At 37.0% G+C, this 17,839-nt stretch overlaps 1 protein-coding gene across 10 annotated transcripts in view; it reads left to right on the forward strand.

Annotated features, from left to right (window-relative positions):
* Positions 1-17,839, forward strand: part of ncam1a (neural cell adhesion molecule 1a) — a 298,057-nt gene that overhangs the window by 223,934 nt on the left and 56,284 nt on the right. For 6 of the 10 annotated variants that reach the window (XM_028466134.1, XM_028466136.1, XM_028466137.1 and 3 more), the window contains exons 7-10: positions 2,660-2,820; positions 4,890-5,032; positions 9,204-9,233; positions 16,678-16,828. In XM_028466134.1, coding sequence (XP_028321935.1) covers positions 2,660-2,820; positions 4,890-5,032; positions 9,204-9,233; positions 16,678-16,828 — 485 coding nt within the window. The remainder of the gene's footprint in view (positions 1-2,659; positions 2,821-4,889; positions 5,033-9,203; positions 9,234-16,677; positions 16,829-17,839) is intronic. The other 4 variants (XM_028466135.1, XM_028466140.1, XM_028466143.1 and 1 more) reach the window with 1 other exon arrangement.

Here is a 17,839-nt window from a genome sequence, read left to right on the forward strand (position 1 = left end):
AAGTTCCCTGAATACAAACCTGTGGAGAATATAAAGGATGAGATGATAATTTAAATAAATCCACTTTTAAGGCTTGTTCGTTTTCTTTCACCAGCCACTCAGAAACACGCTGTCCTGTCTCCACCTGTGTTTTGCGTGGGAGGGAAAAAAAAATAGACAAAAAAAATAAAAATAAAAGATCAAGGGGAAAAAAATAAAAAAATAAATATATATATATATGTATAAATATTATACTCGCTCTCTTTTTTTTTTTTTTTTTTTTTTAAGTGGCCCTAATCCTCTTCCGTTTATTTCTGATTTGTTCTCAGCCAGTTTCTTGATTTTATGATTAACTCCATGACATAGCAGCTTTTCTTAGTCACTTGCATGATATAAACCTGTGCCAAAAGTTCATAATACCATTTTTAGAGATAGTAATGCTCTGTTTGTGTACTTTGCTTTGTCTACATGTGTGGTTTTAGTGCAGTTTTATGCAATGTTTGATTTTAATGATTAGATCTTAACAGATGCCACTTACATTATCGCATGAGGTGTCCTGTATTAGCAATGCTCCAAGGGAAATTTAATTTGACAAATAAAAGCCTCCAACTGAATCAATCAAATGAAGCCTCATGTTTGTGTTAAAACTAAAACAGACACATTAGTGGGGAAGTTAACGTGGGTGCGAAGTCCTTTCACTGAAAACTGAATCCATGAATGAAGAAGCATATTTCAAGCTTTTAAAAATCCCTTTTCATATCATTAGGATTCACTAATTTTATGAACCCCTAAAATTCAGCATGACTCCTTGCTACTGCTTTTTATTTTGATATGGTCTTGAAATCCTGAAATCTCTACTTCCATTGAATGCTGAGCATGTTTATTATCCATCCATCATTGTTTGTTCTACAAATATTACAGTAGGATGTTTTTATTAATTATTGAAAAATATTTAATACTATTACTGTTTCAAATAAGCTCTACAAAAATAGAACAAATATGCAAGCAGGCAAATGCTATGGGCCAGACATTGGCTAAATGTGGCCCTCGGTTTGTTTATATGCAGGAGGAATACACAAAATTACAGAAAGATTAAAAAAAAAACTTCTTTAAAAACAGCAAATACACATACCCTTTGCTTATAGATTCATCCTTATTCTATACTGACATGAATGTGGATAACGTTGCCACTGTGATAAAAAGCTGACATCTCTCCTTTAAGATGTACAGCAATTACATTAGCAACACAACAAGCCAGGAGTACGAAGTAATTGCTCCTCAGCTCCATCTCACCTTCTTTACGTGTTGGTAGTGACGCACAAGGCTTCTTAAAAGTGGTTCGATCGTTAATTTATTTTAATGTGATATTTATTGCCTAAAGTGTGCAGACTGGGGCCGATATAAACACATCCGCGTGTGTCTCCAGGATCTCTTGTTGTGAAGTTGCTCGCAGTGCACACAGGGGGGCAGACGTCACCTGCTCAGTAGCCGATTCTCTTCCACGGAGCGCTTCTTTAATTCCAGGTTTCACACTGTCAAAAGGAACATCTTTGTTTCGCACATCCTCAGATGTGAGGATGCCGATTTACATCTTGGAAAAGCTTTTTTTCTTGTTTGACCTTAGTGGGTGGGGCTTCCGAAACAGGAGGGCATAACAAGTTAGTGACGAGTGAATTCAGCTGCCGGATTAATCAACATTCGATCATTTGTACGCTAGGATTGGTCAAATGCGAATGTTTGACGAATCACACGGTCCTGTCATACGACCAAATGTGCACTAAAATTTATAACCCTTTTAATGCAAGGTTGATAAATGAGGGCCCGTTTGTTGACTGGAAACACTCCAAAAGAGAACAGTGTCTTTAACCACTCGCTTAGCTTCCAAATCCTACCAAAACTAAACAAGACACACCACTGGGACTCTTTGACATTGTGCGTAGCGGTATGTATGTACAGTACACTATATAGTCTCAGGCCTTGTCTACTCAAACCATAGTGTCCATCATGCAGTGTTTTTTTTTTTTTTCTTCATATCCTGCATTGTTTCTTACAACCACTCCACTACAGCACCCAGAGGAACCCTGACAAATGAGGATATAAGTAGAATAGACAATGAAACTCCTGACTAAAGTGTCTTTGAAGGTTCCCATTCATCCAGATCACGATCATCTTCGATCATTAAACACCAAAGTTTTCTGGCTAATAAAGCGTTTGGACAGACATCAAGGTTCTTGCAACATGGACAGATGTGCACAGCGGTGAACAAAGATAGATTGGTGATGCTTGGTGTGTTTAGAGTTCCTCAGTGCTGCAGACTCACTGTCACTCACTGTCTGCTCCCTAAAGGCTGCAGGGATGCTTCGGCTTAGACACGTGAGCACTCAATTCCAGAATCCAACCTCAAGTGAAGCTATGCTTCACAACAGAGGACGAGAAGTGTTTTTCTTCAGCAGTGTTATCATTCTTTGGATGCAGGCTTTATAAACACAGATGCTAAGTCTCAAATATACCCAGAAGCTTCTTTTTTTTTTTTCTTCTTCATTTTCTGTGTTGTAGCTCCATACGATAAAACCTCAACAGGTTATAGAAATGTATTTGTAGGCGCCACAAGTTATGAAGACATACGTTTATAAGATGAACTCTTGTCTTTTTCCCCTCTCTCTCTCTCTCTTTGCCACAGTAACAACATTGTCCTTGAAACGGGCGATAAGTACAGCCTGAATGAGGATGGCTCCGAATTGGTAATAAAAGATGTCAAGAAAGTGGATGAAGGAGATTACACTTGCATCGCCAAGAACAAGGCGGGGGAGAAAAGTGAGGAAGTCAGCCTGAACGTGTTCGGTAAGAGAATAACGTCATTCGTGCACAACAACATCAAGAACAACACAAGCATCTCTATCTCGCGCCTTTTTAATTTACTCTCCCGTATTGACGATTGCTTTTGATTACCCTTTCTCAGCATGAACACAGAAATGTCAGCCTGAAGTTATGTAATCATGTACTTGTGACTATGGAGGATGAAATTGAAGTTGCAGTCTATACTGTTTAAGTACTATAAGTATATGTATTTAGGCGGTGTACAGTAACACATCCATTTAGGAAGTGGAGTTTTGCTTACATTATTGGTTGATGAAATTACCAAACAGAAGGCTTACCCAATCAGAGACTGCCTGAGGGAGAGCTGAAAGTGTCCCCCGTGATAAATAGGGGGTCTGTTGTTAAGTGCTGCAACACAGTACTTTGTTCTCCATTAAGCCTTTCAAAACAAGAGCATGGGCTCATTTAAACACATTTCCCATAGTCACACTAAAATATGTTATGTTACACTTAAGCACTGACAAAATCAGTGTAATTTTATATATATATGTTATGTTACACTTAAGCACTGACAAAATCAGTGTAATTTTATATATATGTATATATATATATGTATGTTAAAGTCGGCATCTCTTTATAACTTGTAGCCAAAAGTCTGTTATAATTTTGTCTATTTGATAAACCTGAAACTTGACTGTAGATTAAATCAAACACAGCATCAACAAATCAGACATGATATGTATTTAAAACACATAAAAACATGTGAAACTGGACAAATATTCTCCCTTTGTATCCCTCGCTCCTGCAGCACAATATACATGTTCTGCCTCCACCATCTTTGGCAAATACAGGGCCCCATATTTTTTGGCGTTGTCACTTGGCTGTGGTTTGACAAGCTCCTCATCTTTCTTGGAACGTACTTTATCACCATTCCTCGTATCATCATAATCACTGCCCCCTCTTGACCTACTGACCTCAACTACTCAGCCATCCGAGCCATCATTTCTTCAGCCAGCTGCAGTTAAAGTCTAAGTACTGCATCTTCTTCCTCTCTGACCTCCTAGGAACCTCATGGCCACCCTTATGGTTTATTGTGGAGCCACATTGTCACATCAACCTCTGAAGGTTTTCTGACAACCATTTCAGATCATTGTTTTAGCTTGGTGTCAGACATCTATGACTCGCATGGTACAAGGATTCTATTTTTCCTGATGGTCGATGTTCCCTGAAGGCCATTTAAAAAATATCCAGTACTTTGACAGAGGTGAAACACCTTTTCAAAGTACAGATATGTTCCTCTTGGTACTTTTTTATACTGAAAGTCTTTGGTTTAAAGTAAATCTTTTAAAACACTTTCTGCACTGCTGAAGGAAGAAAGGAGATTGTAACAGCTGTGAAGTTTCTTTCACACGGCAGCTAAAGCCACATGCTGTACTGTAACCCAGTCACTCTGAGGCTAGCATCTCACTGGCTAAGTATTAAGTATTATATATCTCTTTATGCAATTTATTTGTTGTAAATCACTTTAGGTCCTATTTGTTTATTTGTTCATTGGATCCCTATTTGCTTCCCCCATGGTGGTTGCTAATCTGCCTTGAGTCCATATAAAAAAAATAAAAAAAAAAAATATATATATATATATATATATATATATATATATATATATATAAAGACAGTTAAACATACACAGAAACATTACATAAAAGGTACATCAAGACACATTTTCATTACATCAACAAATACATAAAAAAATACATGATATATACAAGATTAAGATTGGTAATGATATGATTTTAAATATGCGTAAAGCTGACATGTCTTTCAGGTCCCCAGAAATTTGTTCCACAAGTTAAAAGCTCTAAAAAAGATTTGTAAAGGGTTTAGATTAGGACGATTGGTGACTTGGCCTTAGTTTTGGTCCTATAATTAACTAGTGGCCAAAATCTAAAGCCGATAAATGGCTCACATGCTCTCTGTGCCAAGAACAACTCAACTATCTGGTTTTATTTTGTTTCATATTGCCTTGTCCATGTTTAGAAAGGAATGTTTTCTTAATTGACATGTTGTATCTTGACCTTATTTCATGTCCATAGTGCAACCCAAGATCACCTACTTGAATAACCTAACTGCGTCAGAGTTTGATGAGGAAGTCACCCTGACCTGTGAGGCATCAGGGGACCCTACGCCCACCATCGCCTGGAGCTTTGGGAAGAGTGTGTTTACTGAAGGAGAGCAGGTACAACTCATGCTAATAACCATATGGTGTTTTACAATTATAGTTGCAAAAAGATGAAAAATCCTGCTATGTCTGTGAAGGTTCTCTGCCATCTGGGTCATGTTGGCTATGGTAGCTAATTAAAGAAACAGGACATCAAAAAGGTCGCAGGGAAGAGAATCATGTCTGTTCAAGAAACATCACATTTCTGTTTAAACCAGTGTTTCTCAAATGGGGTATGGGGTACTACAGGGGGTACTTGAGAGAGGAAAATTTACACACAGAGTGTCAGTCTTGGTCTCACCCCAGGGTAAAAACTATCTATTTAGGAGCAATTAAATCAGGGTTTTTCCAACCTTGGGGTCAGGACCCCATGTAGGGTCGCCTGGAGTTTAAATTGGATCGCCTGAAAATTCAGAAAAATGTAATTACATTTTTGAAATGTTTTATTCATTTTATATTACACAGTCTTAAAGAGCTGTATTTCTGTACTGTATTTCGAGTTCAACTAAAATACAGTAACATGATCAAAAAGTAATTCTAGAAAAAAATGTCTTTGAGGTCGTCAGAAATTCTTGATTTCATAATGGGGTCACGATCCAAAAAAGGTTGTGAACCACTGCACTAAATAGTATTTCTTTCCATTTCTCTACAAAATTAAAGTGTTTAAAATGTGTATTATCACTCTTTCAGTACTATCACTCTTTCATTCCATCATTATGCTCTCTAGTTGTTAAAAAAAACAAATTCTAAGCAAAATGTTGTAGTCGGACAAAGGGGGTCCTTGGATTCAGAAATAAGAGAAGGGGGGGTACTTGAGCCAAAAAAAAAAAGTTTGAGAATCACTGCTTTAAGTCATGAAGCATACATCGACACAAAGTAGTTACCCAATACTCAATGCAGTGAGGACCACCAGCACATGGCCCAAACCAGGTCAGGTCATCACTCTCCACATAACCCAGTGTTAGAAACAGCCTGCTCTGAGGATGAAACGTGCAGAAATCGTTTCCGGCTCATCGGGAAAAAAAAAAAAACTGCACTTCATTCCTTATTAGTTGTTGGCATTCATTCAAGACGTTTCTGTGCAGTCGTGATGAAAAGCACTCGTTGGAAATGCAGAGAATAAGATGGGAATGAAGTGAAAAAAGATTAAGCTAATTATCGCAGTGAAACAGTTGCCCCGTCGGTGATAATCCACTGTTTAAATTTAGCCTTTCAATCAAAATGAAATAAACTAAAGCCGCAACGTTATGATAATCTATTTAAAACACACTTTAGCATGCATTTATGCTTTTTTTTTTTTTTTTTCGTCCTTAAGTCACATCAGTGAAAAGACTTGGTTAAAGCTTGGGTAACAGAAGGTAATTAATGCTTCCTTAAATAAGTGAGTTATATGTGAGCCTTCCTGTGGTCAGAGTGATCAGATTTCATCTTAGTTTATTATTGTGCTCTCATCAGCTCATTAAACTGGTTTTGATGGGGGAAAAAAAACAGCGTATTCTGTCAAAACCATGTGAGCAGCTGGAAAATTAGTCACTTCAGAGAGGTAATTTTCTGCTGTGAGTGTCGTAAACAGTATTAGATTAATTATTACCTCGCTCCCTCTTGCAGGTTTTGGGGGTTCAGGAAGGAAGTTTTCTTCCCTTTGGATTGTGTGTCAGCTTAGACAGAACAAATCTTCTGTCATCCTGCCACATGTGGCCCGGCCTCTAAATGTATACATACAAATTGATAGTAAAAACATGCAAAATGACAATAAAAACACTCAAAGACACAGAAAGCAATCACAATCAAGCAAAATGATTGCTAAAACATACTGAAGTAAACAAATTGCACCAAAAGTACACAAAATAACTCCATAAACATCCCAAAATAATAGAAAATCCACAAAAACTCCTAAAATACACAAAGTAATAGAAAATCCACAAAATGACATCAAAGACACTATAAAGACAGCTAAAATGTTTCAAAAATACATAAAATGATTCAGAAGAAAACTTAAAAAATGACAATAAAAACACTCAAAGACACAGAAAGCAATCACAATCAAGCAAAATGATTGCTAAAACATACTGAAGTAAAGAAATTGCAACAATAGTAGACAAAATAACTCCTAAAACCCACAAAAAACACCTAAAACACACAAAATAATAGATAATACACAAAATAATTCCAAAAACACACAAACCCCTCTGTACCGGTAATTTCCTGTTATCATTTTCACATTGGCAACTATTTTAATTCCTGACATGAATGTGAATATTGTTTTCTCGGATCAAACAATATGTGTATATATATATATATACACATTTCTTTGATTAATATGTTATTTATTAGGAGCTGAGCTGGTGAGTTTAATTCATCCATGAGTGCCGGAGGATGCTCACAAAAGATTTGCGGTATATCCATTGGCTCCTATAAACACCCCCCCCCTTTGCCATCAGCTGCTATCTATCACAGACAATTAGGGAGAGCATTCACACTTTTTACTGCAAGCGAGTGAGTATTATCAACCACCTGGAAGATGGGACTCATTTGTCACCATTGCCAATCATCTCCCAATATTCTCCACTCACAGCCTGTCATCATTCCTTTCTTTTTGATCGATCAGTGTCACATTATTTTGTTTCAGCTCATGTTCGCTGTTGCTAAACTGTGAAACTTCTGCTGATCGTATGGTAATTGCTCTTTTATGTACAGACGAATTGCCATTGGATGTTAGTACAGATGTACAATCCTAATTCATTTTATCACTTGTCACATTATAGTCAAACTTTCTCCTATTTGCTATTTTTTAGCACTTTGAGATTTACCAAAGTAAAGTCTACTACAAATTAAATGTAATAATTTTTGTGAGGGAATGTATTAAAGCTTCCCAGAATCATGTCATAACTGAAACCTTAAAGAGTAAGTACACCCCTGCCTTCTACTGACCTGCCACTAGGAGGGAAATTCAAAAAATGCCTAGATTATGGGCGTTACTGCTGTAGCAGTAAAACACGCCCACTCTGATATCCGGTCACCGTTGTGTGCAGAGACAGACTGTGATACACACAATGATGTGTCTGTACACACACACATAGCGGGTGCATAAGCTGAAATTTGTCACTACAACACACAGGCACACGTAATCACGACGTGAAACTCACACACAGTCTTACAGCCTTACCACTCCGTGCACATAGAGATAAGTCGTACACGCAGAGTCAGACGGGACTACGCACACTATGTGTCTGTAAAAACACACCTAGCTTGATGAACCCTCTGATTAGCTTAGAATCTGCTCTTTATAGAAGCACAGTCAAAAACATCACCGCAGGAACGCACGCACCATGAGTCTTCCTTAGTGAGGCTGTCAATCAATGCTCACTGAGGGCTGTGATTGGAGGAAACCCTCCTCCCTCCTCCCAGCTTTTACAGGAGGGGCGGGACCAACAGTGAAAGTTGATGACGCAGGGGAATCCTAAAGAATCCGTTTCAGCCAATAGTAAAATTCACCTGTAATAAACCGCGTTCAACCCTTAGTGGCCAGTATATCTGACATTTTACAACTAAATACGCAGAATTAAAATACTTTTACTAAAATGTGAAGAGTGTGACGAGGATCAATCAACAGCACTATTGAATACACAAGTACATGTATTCAGGGTGTACTTACTTTTTAAATGAGATGTGCCATAACTGACTCATTTAATTAATGAATAATGTCATGACGTCCAAGGAACTGGATGACGTCCAAATAAGTGCTAAAACGTTGGATTAAAATGTTATTTCACCATAGACCTTCAACATGAGTGGAAATACAAAGAGCAGTCCTGACTTGACAAGAACATGATATGCAAACACTGGTTGGCCAAAAATCACTCATCACTCTTTCAGAGCACACACAGGACAGGGTGTGATGAAACAAACAGGAATCCATGGCCCCAAAACAGGGACAAGGAACAAAATGAACACCTACCAACTAATTCAAATGTATGTAAATACCAACATAGACAGAAAACCAAACTGATGTACCATCAAAGCACAAATCCCACACCCTTAACCCTAAATCCTGGCAAATACTGACGATTCCTGTTGTGTTCTTTCAAATAACCGGTTGCACCTCTCTTGCAGGTAACTCCAGCTTGAACATATTTGTCCATCGAGCATTAATGAAAGATTATTTTGTGCAATGTGTTTGTGCTTCTAGGCTTCTTGGACACGAACAGACAAATATGAGGTATGGCTACAATCTACCGTAGCCTGAATCTGGTTGTGGTGGTAGCAGAAACTGACATCATAGAGTCCCTTCCAACCCATTTTCTGCAGAGCAGGAATGTTGCTGTTTAACCCCCCACGCAGCACATTTATTTTCCACTAAAAATGTAGACTATTAGATGCGTAGTACAGTTAATTTAATCCATTTAGGTCTGCTACACATTTAGACTTGCCCTATTTATTTGTCCCCGTTTTTGCAACCGAGGCTTGCACAGCATCCTATGGTTGGAAAAGTAGTTCCCATTAAAGGAAATGTAGCATGCTGTTCTTCCTGCCTGTGCACAGTCTGGTTTATTCTTAGACTGTGCATGATGTAAGGAAAGAACAATTCCTACATTGTGCGACTAGCCAAGCGGTGGCAGCTTTGCACTCATAGAAAAGTCCTTTCTGCTCTGCTTTGGGCTCTAACTCTCCAAGCTCTACTAAATCTTAACCAAGTGGTTTTAAATGCTGTGAGTTCTTGTCATGGGTCAGGAGTTTGCATGTTTTTGGTCACAGCCACACACACACACACAACAGAAGCGCACTTTTTCAGTCAACCAAGGCCTGATTTAAACTGTGGTCTCTTTGGTGTTGGTTGACCAAAAAGATAAAGACTAAAACGGTCTCACTTGCCTCTCCTAGGATGACGCAGAGCTGGTAGTTTGGGGGTTTGTTCGTGCGTGTTTTGGGCGATGCAGTAACACAACATCTGCTGTGGACAATGTTGGCCAAATTTTAATTAAACATGGCTTCTGCTTTCCTTGTGTCGCCTGAGCTTTACATGCAAACTCTCTGGCCCTGGACCTCAAAGTAACATGCTAACAATGCTCATATCGTCACATTTCCATCAAATAGATTTAGGAAATTCATAGATTCATCTAACTGCTTTTGGTTTTGACTTGCAAATGACATTACTTCCTGCTTTGAATTACGACTGGTGTAATCTACTGAAGGGTATTTCAATTATCACATCACACAGCATTGTTGGGTCTATTGTTAGCACAGTGTGCGGCCATTATCATGTCACTTTGCTGAACAGTTGACGGGATTTATGGCTCGACAGATCAAAACGTCTGCGTCCAGACTGTGTGAGGCTTTTCTTGGGCAGAAGAGTATTATTAAAATGCCTTTCTTAATCAAATGATCACATTTCATTGTTTTAAATGTATTTCAGTCCTGTGGGGTTTTTTTCTTAAGACATTTTATTGCTCTTCAACAATTGGCTTCAGAAATTTAAAAACAAAATCAGTTTTAATAAATGCAGCATTTTTTTTCATGCACATTTAGTAAATATTGACAGATTCTGCTATAGATAAACTCTTGGCCTCATTCTAATTGTTTGAAACTGAGCATAAAGTGGAAAACAAGCCTGACGTCAGTTTAATTTGACAGTACTGCTATAATGCAACAGGAAGTTATTGTAATATAATCTGTTTTGGACCGGAATGTGTTACTCTTGGTGATAATTAACTATTTGGGTCAAGCCCCAAGCTACTATTTATTGTTTTTTATAACCTGAAAATATTGCACAACGATGTCATATTCACTATTGATTGGTATGTAAATCTAGGTTACAACCCCTGGTTTAATTAATGATGAAAAGAAAAATGTATTTATACTCTTCTTCACCCTTGTAATAGATTTTATTCTCTAAACCAGTGGTTCCCAAACTTTTCATAGTCCCGTACCCGTATTTTACCTTTCCTGTTGAGGAATAATATATAATTAAAAAAAAGAGAATAATAGTCTGTAAGGAATGTAAATTGGATGTAGCTCTCGTCATATTTGTGCTTTTTTTGATTAGATAATTTGTGGCAATGCATGGAGGCTTCTGAATGCTGAACGGTTTATGTTTTATATTTTTATTTTTATTCATGTACCCCCTATGACAATTCGGATACTGTACCCCACTTTGGAAACCTAGGCTTTAAACGGATACTTGGCCCAAAAGATAAGGAAAGCCAAACTGAAAGACAAATACTGTATATATAAACTTAACTAATAGGAATGCACGCTGGTGGAGGTTTGTCTTGTTTGATTCCAATGTTTAGTGTAAAGTAATGTATCGCTTTAAATTTGAGCTGGATATCCAAAAAGCAGTCATATCCCAAAAGCTAATTTCATTAGCCATTTAAATGTAAACGTTTATTGACATATGAACTATTTTCCACCTCCTGAGAGCTAAAGTGTCAAAGTACTTGACATTGTTCATCATGTTTGTTATTTCACACTGACACATAAAGTCAAACAGAGCTGTCCTACACAACACCAGTCCTACTTTGGTTCCATGTCTTGCATAAAGGCACTTTAAAACCATATGGGAAAGTTCACATTTTACTCATGTAGAATTGTCTGTTTAAAATGCAATGTATTCCTTCATAAGTGGACCAGAACCACTGTCACTGGTTTTGACGCTCAACATGGTGCAGATTCGCTTTGGGATGAAACACAGATTTTTACTTTCCTTTTTTGGGAAACTGCTGGCTCGGCTTTGCATCCACAGCTGTGCTTAAAACAAAAAAAAGAAGAGCCTAAACATCCGTCTCTAGTCTGGTACAGTTTTACTGTGCAAAGATGTTTCAATCTTGGCTTCCAAACTTTTTCTGTAAAAAAGAAATGTGTGCATCGGGTGAAGAGTTGGAATATGGGGGAAGGTAGGTAGACGTCGGAAAATATAAAATTCCCCTTCATCTATAGAAAGCAGCTTCTTTTGAATGTGGCACAAATAGAGCCAAGGCTTGCCTTAGAGGCTGAAATGGTTTTTACTTCACATTTGTTATTGGCTGTCAGCTTCACTTCTATAAAAGTGAATGACTGTATGATGGCAGCAGAAACGTGGGGTTTTTTTTTCTTCACCATGTTTGCATTTCTCCTTATACAGTAGGTTAACGGTACATGTAGTTAAATTATTTCACTATGTACGTTTTATAATTGCATCTAATCCCCAAGGAAGGCTAAGTTAGATGTTATTAGGGGAAAGATGTAAAAAGAAAGGGATGTGTAACACTGTGTGAGAGGGAAACACAAGGGTGAAGGAGTTAGGGAGGACAAGAGCCTAGGTTCCCAAAGTGGGGTATGGTTACCCCCAAGGGTACGCAAATTGTCATAGGGGGTACGAGTACTAATGCTAATGCTAGCTAATGGTAATATTAGGCTACTGCCAATGCCAGGCTAATTATATGGTAATGCTAATGTTGTGTTGATGCTAATGCTAATGTTAATGCCAGCAAATTATAATGTTAATGTTAGGCTAATGCTATTGTTAACTCGTGCTAGCTAATGCTAGGCTAATGCTAATGTTAATGCTAAGCTAATGCTAAAGTTAACTCATGCGAGCTATTGCTAACGGAAATGCTAGGGTGATGCCAGCTAATGCTAATGCACTATTCAAGTACATGTCGTGCTGTTTGGTTAATGTGTTACTACCAAGGTTGGGGTCTTATAATTGTATTGGCGTAATTAGTAATTAATTACAATTATGACTTAATTATAATTGTAATCACAATATGTTGTTCTAATCAAAATGTAATTGAGTTCAGATAATTGACTTTGTAATTGGTTCTACTGTTTACACATACATAGTTAACAAATATTAAAATATGTTTTATATCTTGTCTACTTGTCAGTTCTCTTGAGGATCATTTTACCATTTTTGAAAATAATTTGAAATCTAGGGCTATACTGACAGAAAAAGGGGCCCACACCAAAAATATTAATACCAATATTTTCATTTCTTCGGAAGCCTAACAAGGTAACCAAGAGATGAAAAACAGATTAGATGATAGATAATATTTTTATTGTTTTTTTTGTTTTTAACAGAAAGCTAACACAAGAGGAAGGTTACATTTTATGGGCTTTTTTTTTTAAATTGCAGACTCAGTAATTGTGATTAATTGAAATTTAACTTTAGTAATTGAGAATGTAATTGTAATTGACTTTCAGGGTGAAACAATAATTGTAATTTTAATTGTTATTGGAAAAAATGCTGGTCAATTGAGTTGCAATTGAACGTGGATAATTGAAGACGTACACAGAGAATACATCTCATTGGGATGTGTGCTTATAGGTGTGACAGAGATATGTTTTTGTAAGCAAACATTTCTACATTATGTCACAATGAAAGTTATCCCAAAGCCCCAGACAAACATATGTGTGTATTCTAGCCAAGCTAACTTGTGGCTTTGTGTAGTGGGTGAATGTATGATAGGCAATTTAAAAAGTGTGGATGGTAAGGAGTGGGGAGAAACATATGTTTTGACAGTAATAAATGACAACACACCGGTTAAATCCACTTTAATACCTCCTAATGCGTATATTCAAGATGAAAAGGATATTTCAGATTCAATAACCGGACTGGCCTCTCCTCTGCTTCTATTATTAAAGAATCTCTCCACACCAACCTTTTCCTGTTTACATTCCAGCGGTGCGCTCTGGCTGAGCTCTTTCCTGTGTAGCCGCAGCTAGACAAGATTAATGCTGCCCTTTCAAAATGTTCCAGGACACTCCCTCAGATCTCGGGTGAACGGCAGAAATATTTCTGTCACATCTTCTTTCGAGCCGCCCCGTGAGGAGTAACAAGCCATGCCGGGAGGCTAATGCAACAAATAGAATTGCATTATTTATAAAAACGTATGCGCAAAAAAAAAAAAAAAAACCCAAGGCTTGCCTTAAATATTAATGGAGGATTATTGCCAGTAAAGAAAGATGTAAATCAACTGTTGTTGTTGTTGATGTTGTGTCCACAGGGAGAGTAAAGTAAATTATATTCCATACCTGCCTATCATTTTAATGGAAACTGGAGCCTATCCTTTAAAAAGCATGCATAAAATACACAATAATTTCAATTATGTAGGGGCTAGGGGTTTTAAAATTGATAATAATTAATTATTATTAATATTAACGTTGAGATCTGTGTGTTCTTGATCACTTTGATGGGTTATTAATCAATACCCTTCCCTTTTTGGTGGGTTCTTGTTGCTAATTAGCGGTCTAATAAATCATAATGTTAATAAAAACAGCAGGTATGATTGGTGAATTTATTATGCAGGTGAAGTCATTGCAATCTACAAGCAAGCGTGACAATAATAAGCAATTTTACAATGATTAAAATGTTAATACTGACTATAACACATTATGTATTTTTTTTTTACACAACTTTGAGGTATATACATATTCTGAGTGGGAGGTATGAAATGTGTAGATGGTTTTGTTTGTTTAAGCCATCCTTCACCTTAGCTGCGTGTGGTTTTATTTAATAAAGTAAACTGCTAATCCTCGTTGCTTCATTAGGGGTCACACTATTTTAGTCATAGTTACCAGACTGTCACAGCCCCCCTCAAAGACATGAACTCTATAAATGTTAGAAGAACCTCAACGCATGAAGGACGCCAAGAAAACTGAAAGAGAAATTAAAAGGGTTTAATTATTAAAACAAATTTCTAAAGCCTCAAATGATCTTGAAAACTTTTGAGGCTATAGTCCATCTACAGAGGTGTAAGAATCCCTTGCATACAGTAAACATCTCATGTACAAACTTAAAAAGGAAGAGACCAAATCTTGCACAATTGGAACTTCATTTGTTTTTCCACAAAGGCATCTGTAAAAAATGTTAAATGTACATAAAATAACACCAATAAATTCAATTCAAAATAATAATAATAATAATAAAAAGCTCAGACTCTAAGTATAGATACATCTAAAACAGTGCAATGTGGGTAACAACATAATATATATATAGAAACCCAACCTGAACTGAAGAAAGTGGTAAAATAACCAGCATTCAATGCTGTTTTGGCACGGTGCATTACATTTAATTTAATTAGTCAGCTATGATGTGATGCATTTGATTGTTGTCTGATCATTTTTATTTTATTATTGTTTCCATTAATCTTTTTCATTTGGCAATACAATGGTAAACAAAGATGATACATAATACACGTATTGTCCATCCTTTTTTTTTTTTTTTCTCCAGCAAAAATAAAACCCAAGGCCCTAAAACAAGGGTCAAAACCACAAGAACAGTGGAACAGTGTCTCTGACAGGAAATATAATAATAATAATGTATAAACATACATACATATACATACAGTTGTATGGCCATTTCATGTTTTTGTAGTTTCACAATGTTTGTTGATCAATTTAATACAAAAAAAAAAGTGCTCTGTAACGGTTGGGTGTAGAAATGTAACAAATGACTTTAATTCTTTTAAAACATACTTAAGTAAAAGTGAAATTACTGATTTAGAAATATATTTAAACAAAAAGTGCAAGTACCCATAAATGCAACTCAATTAGTAATGTGAGTACTTTCAGCTCCACACGTGGATGTATAGGTATGAACGCAGATGAACACATTTGTGCAGTGTCGGCTACATACGACATTTCTATAAAATGTAGCTTACACAGCTTAAATAATGAATTGGCAATAAAGGCAAGTTAAAGATATTGCCTATAAGCACAACAAAGGTTAACACCAACAAACCACCATTAAATGTATTCTTTTCATTTTTAAGAGGAAGTGTTTGTAAAATGTCTTGCCTGAAGACAATTACTCAGAAAATGGCTTTTATCTGCTTTATTTTATAAAATAAAGCAGTAATTCCCAATTAATTCACATCATTTATCACTGCAAGAGATTAGGAACATGAAAACAGGTGTTTTATTGTGAATGTGAATATCATGTTAGGTTGCCCTGCACAGTCATGTCAGTGTGCAGATGTCGTGTTCACGCCCGTGCAGTGAGCTGCTCGGAGTAAAAGCCAGCCTGTGTTTTTAACTTAACAGCAGCTTAAGCCGAGCAGGCGGCGTGATGAATGTGATCTACTAATGAAAATAAAAAGAGAACCTAACAAGCTATTTTGTCCCACTGCAATTACACTGTTGCAACAACAATTAGATGGCTTGTAACACTGCAGCATGCTGAAAAAAGGAGAGTAATTGACCTAGCAAAAGGGTTTGGAGTTTATTGCACTCGCTGTGCACGCACAACCTATATCTCTGCTTTTGTAAACACGAGACAATATCACATATTGTTTTTGTCAGATTTCACAAATGACATATGACTTCTTTAAATTAACAGTAACCATGCATTGACAAATAATCCTTTAAATATCACTTTTTTGTATGCTTACACTGCAATATTCACAGATAAGTTGTTAGACCAAAAGTCTGTGATTTTTTTGGTTTTTGAAGTAAAAAAAAAAACAAACAAATCAGAATTTATTTTGCATTTAATCAGCAATTTGTTGATTTTGTCCTTACTAATCAATATACTACAAGCAAACCTCACTATCACATCATTCATCATCACATTTTTAATCTTTAGCAACAATACCAGCATAACTTTCCAAGAATCCCAATCCATTTCCAATACTTGCTCTAAATATGAAAATAATGATCTTTCTCTCCTGTTTTTTCTAATATAGAGCCTTGATAAAAATGTGGTGGTGCGCAGTCACGCCCGTGTTTCCTCCCTCACCTTGAAAAACGTCCAGTTTACATACGCCGGCCAGTATCTCTGCACCGCCAGCAACTCCATTGGACAGGACAACAAGAACGTGTACCTGGAAGTCCGATGTAAGTCGTCCTTCGTTCTCCTTCTACACTCATAAAGAGTTTCAACTGTCTGTGCATCAGGTGGTATGATTGTCTAACAAGTGATGAAAAAAAGTGTTGCATTGCATTGTGTACACAAGGGGTGCTCAAATCCAGTCCCTGAAGCTGGATAAGTATCGTTCTCCATTAGGGGGCTTCACTAGGGGGCTTATTTTGTCTTTTTTCTTTTGTCTACAAGCATGATCCTTGTCCATCAATGATACTCTGGAGGGAAATGTAGTACAATGATCAAAGACCACAATTGTTGATGAATCTGCTCCTTAAAAAAAAGTGTATAAATGCGATCACAGGCGCCAGTTCCGATTGTGTACAAAACATTTTGTCCTACCATAAACCTAGAGCAGAAAGTTGCAGAAAAATCATGAAGATGAATTGCTGAGGCCTTGACCACTGTTCCTCTGAAATGGAAAAACTGATAAGGTTGTTAGGGTCAGTGTTCCCATTGGGATTTGTTGCTATGGAAACAAAGATCTCTGATCTGACATGGCTTCAGGGCCATATTTGGTTTTAATGGCTTGAAATCCTTCCGTCTCCAAATATTACTTTAGATCAATAAATATGATGACGTGTCTTTTATGAAGCAGTGAAGCCAAGCACCACATATATGATGACACACCTACACTTACCAATTAAGACAACTAACTATATCACAATATATTTTTTCAATGTGCTGAACACATATTGTACTCATTGGTGTTCCTCCGTGGTCAATTTGACCCTAATCTCTTTTAGCTCGGGTCTGTTGGGCGGGGTATTCCCACAAGGACATTGGCAGTTCATGCAAACTATGGGAAGAGCAAAATTGTACAATTATCCAAATCATTCCTTACTGTGCTCTGTGTGTATTGCAATCTGCACACTCACTCACTCTCTCTTTTGATAATGTCCTCTAGGAAAAGGTTTCCTGTCAATGGCCACAGTTACATGATGTTTTTTAATTCTGAATTATTTATTCCGAATGAAATCATTTGG

The sequence above is a fragment of the Gouania willdenowi genome, chromosome 14 (genome assembly GCF_900634775.1).
Source record: "Gouania willdenowi chromosome 14, fGouWil2.1, whole genome shotgun sequence".
Taxonomy (NCBI): domain Eukaryota; kingdom Metazoa; phylum Chordata; class Actinopteri; order Blenniiformes; family Gobiesocidae; genus Gouania; species Gouania willdenowi.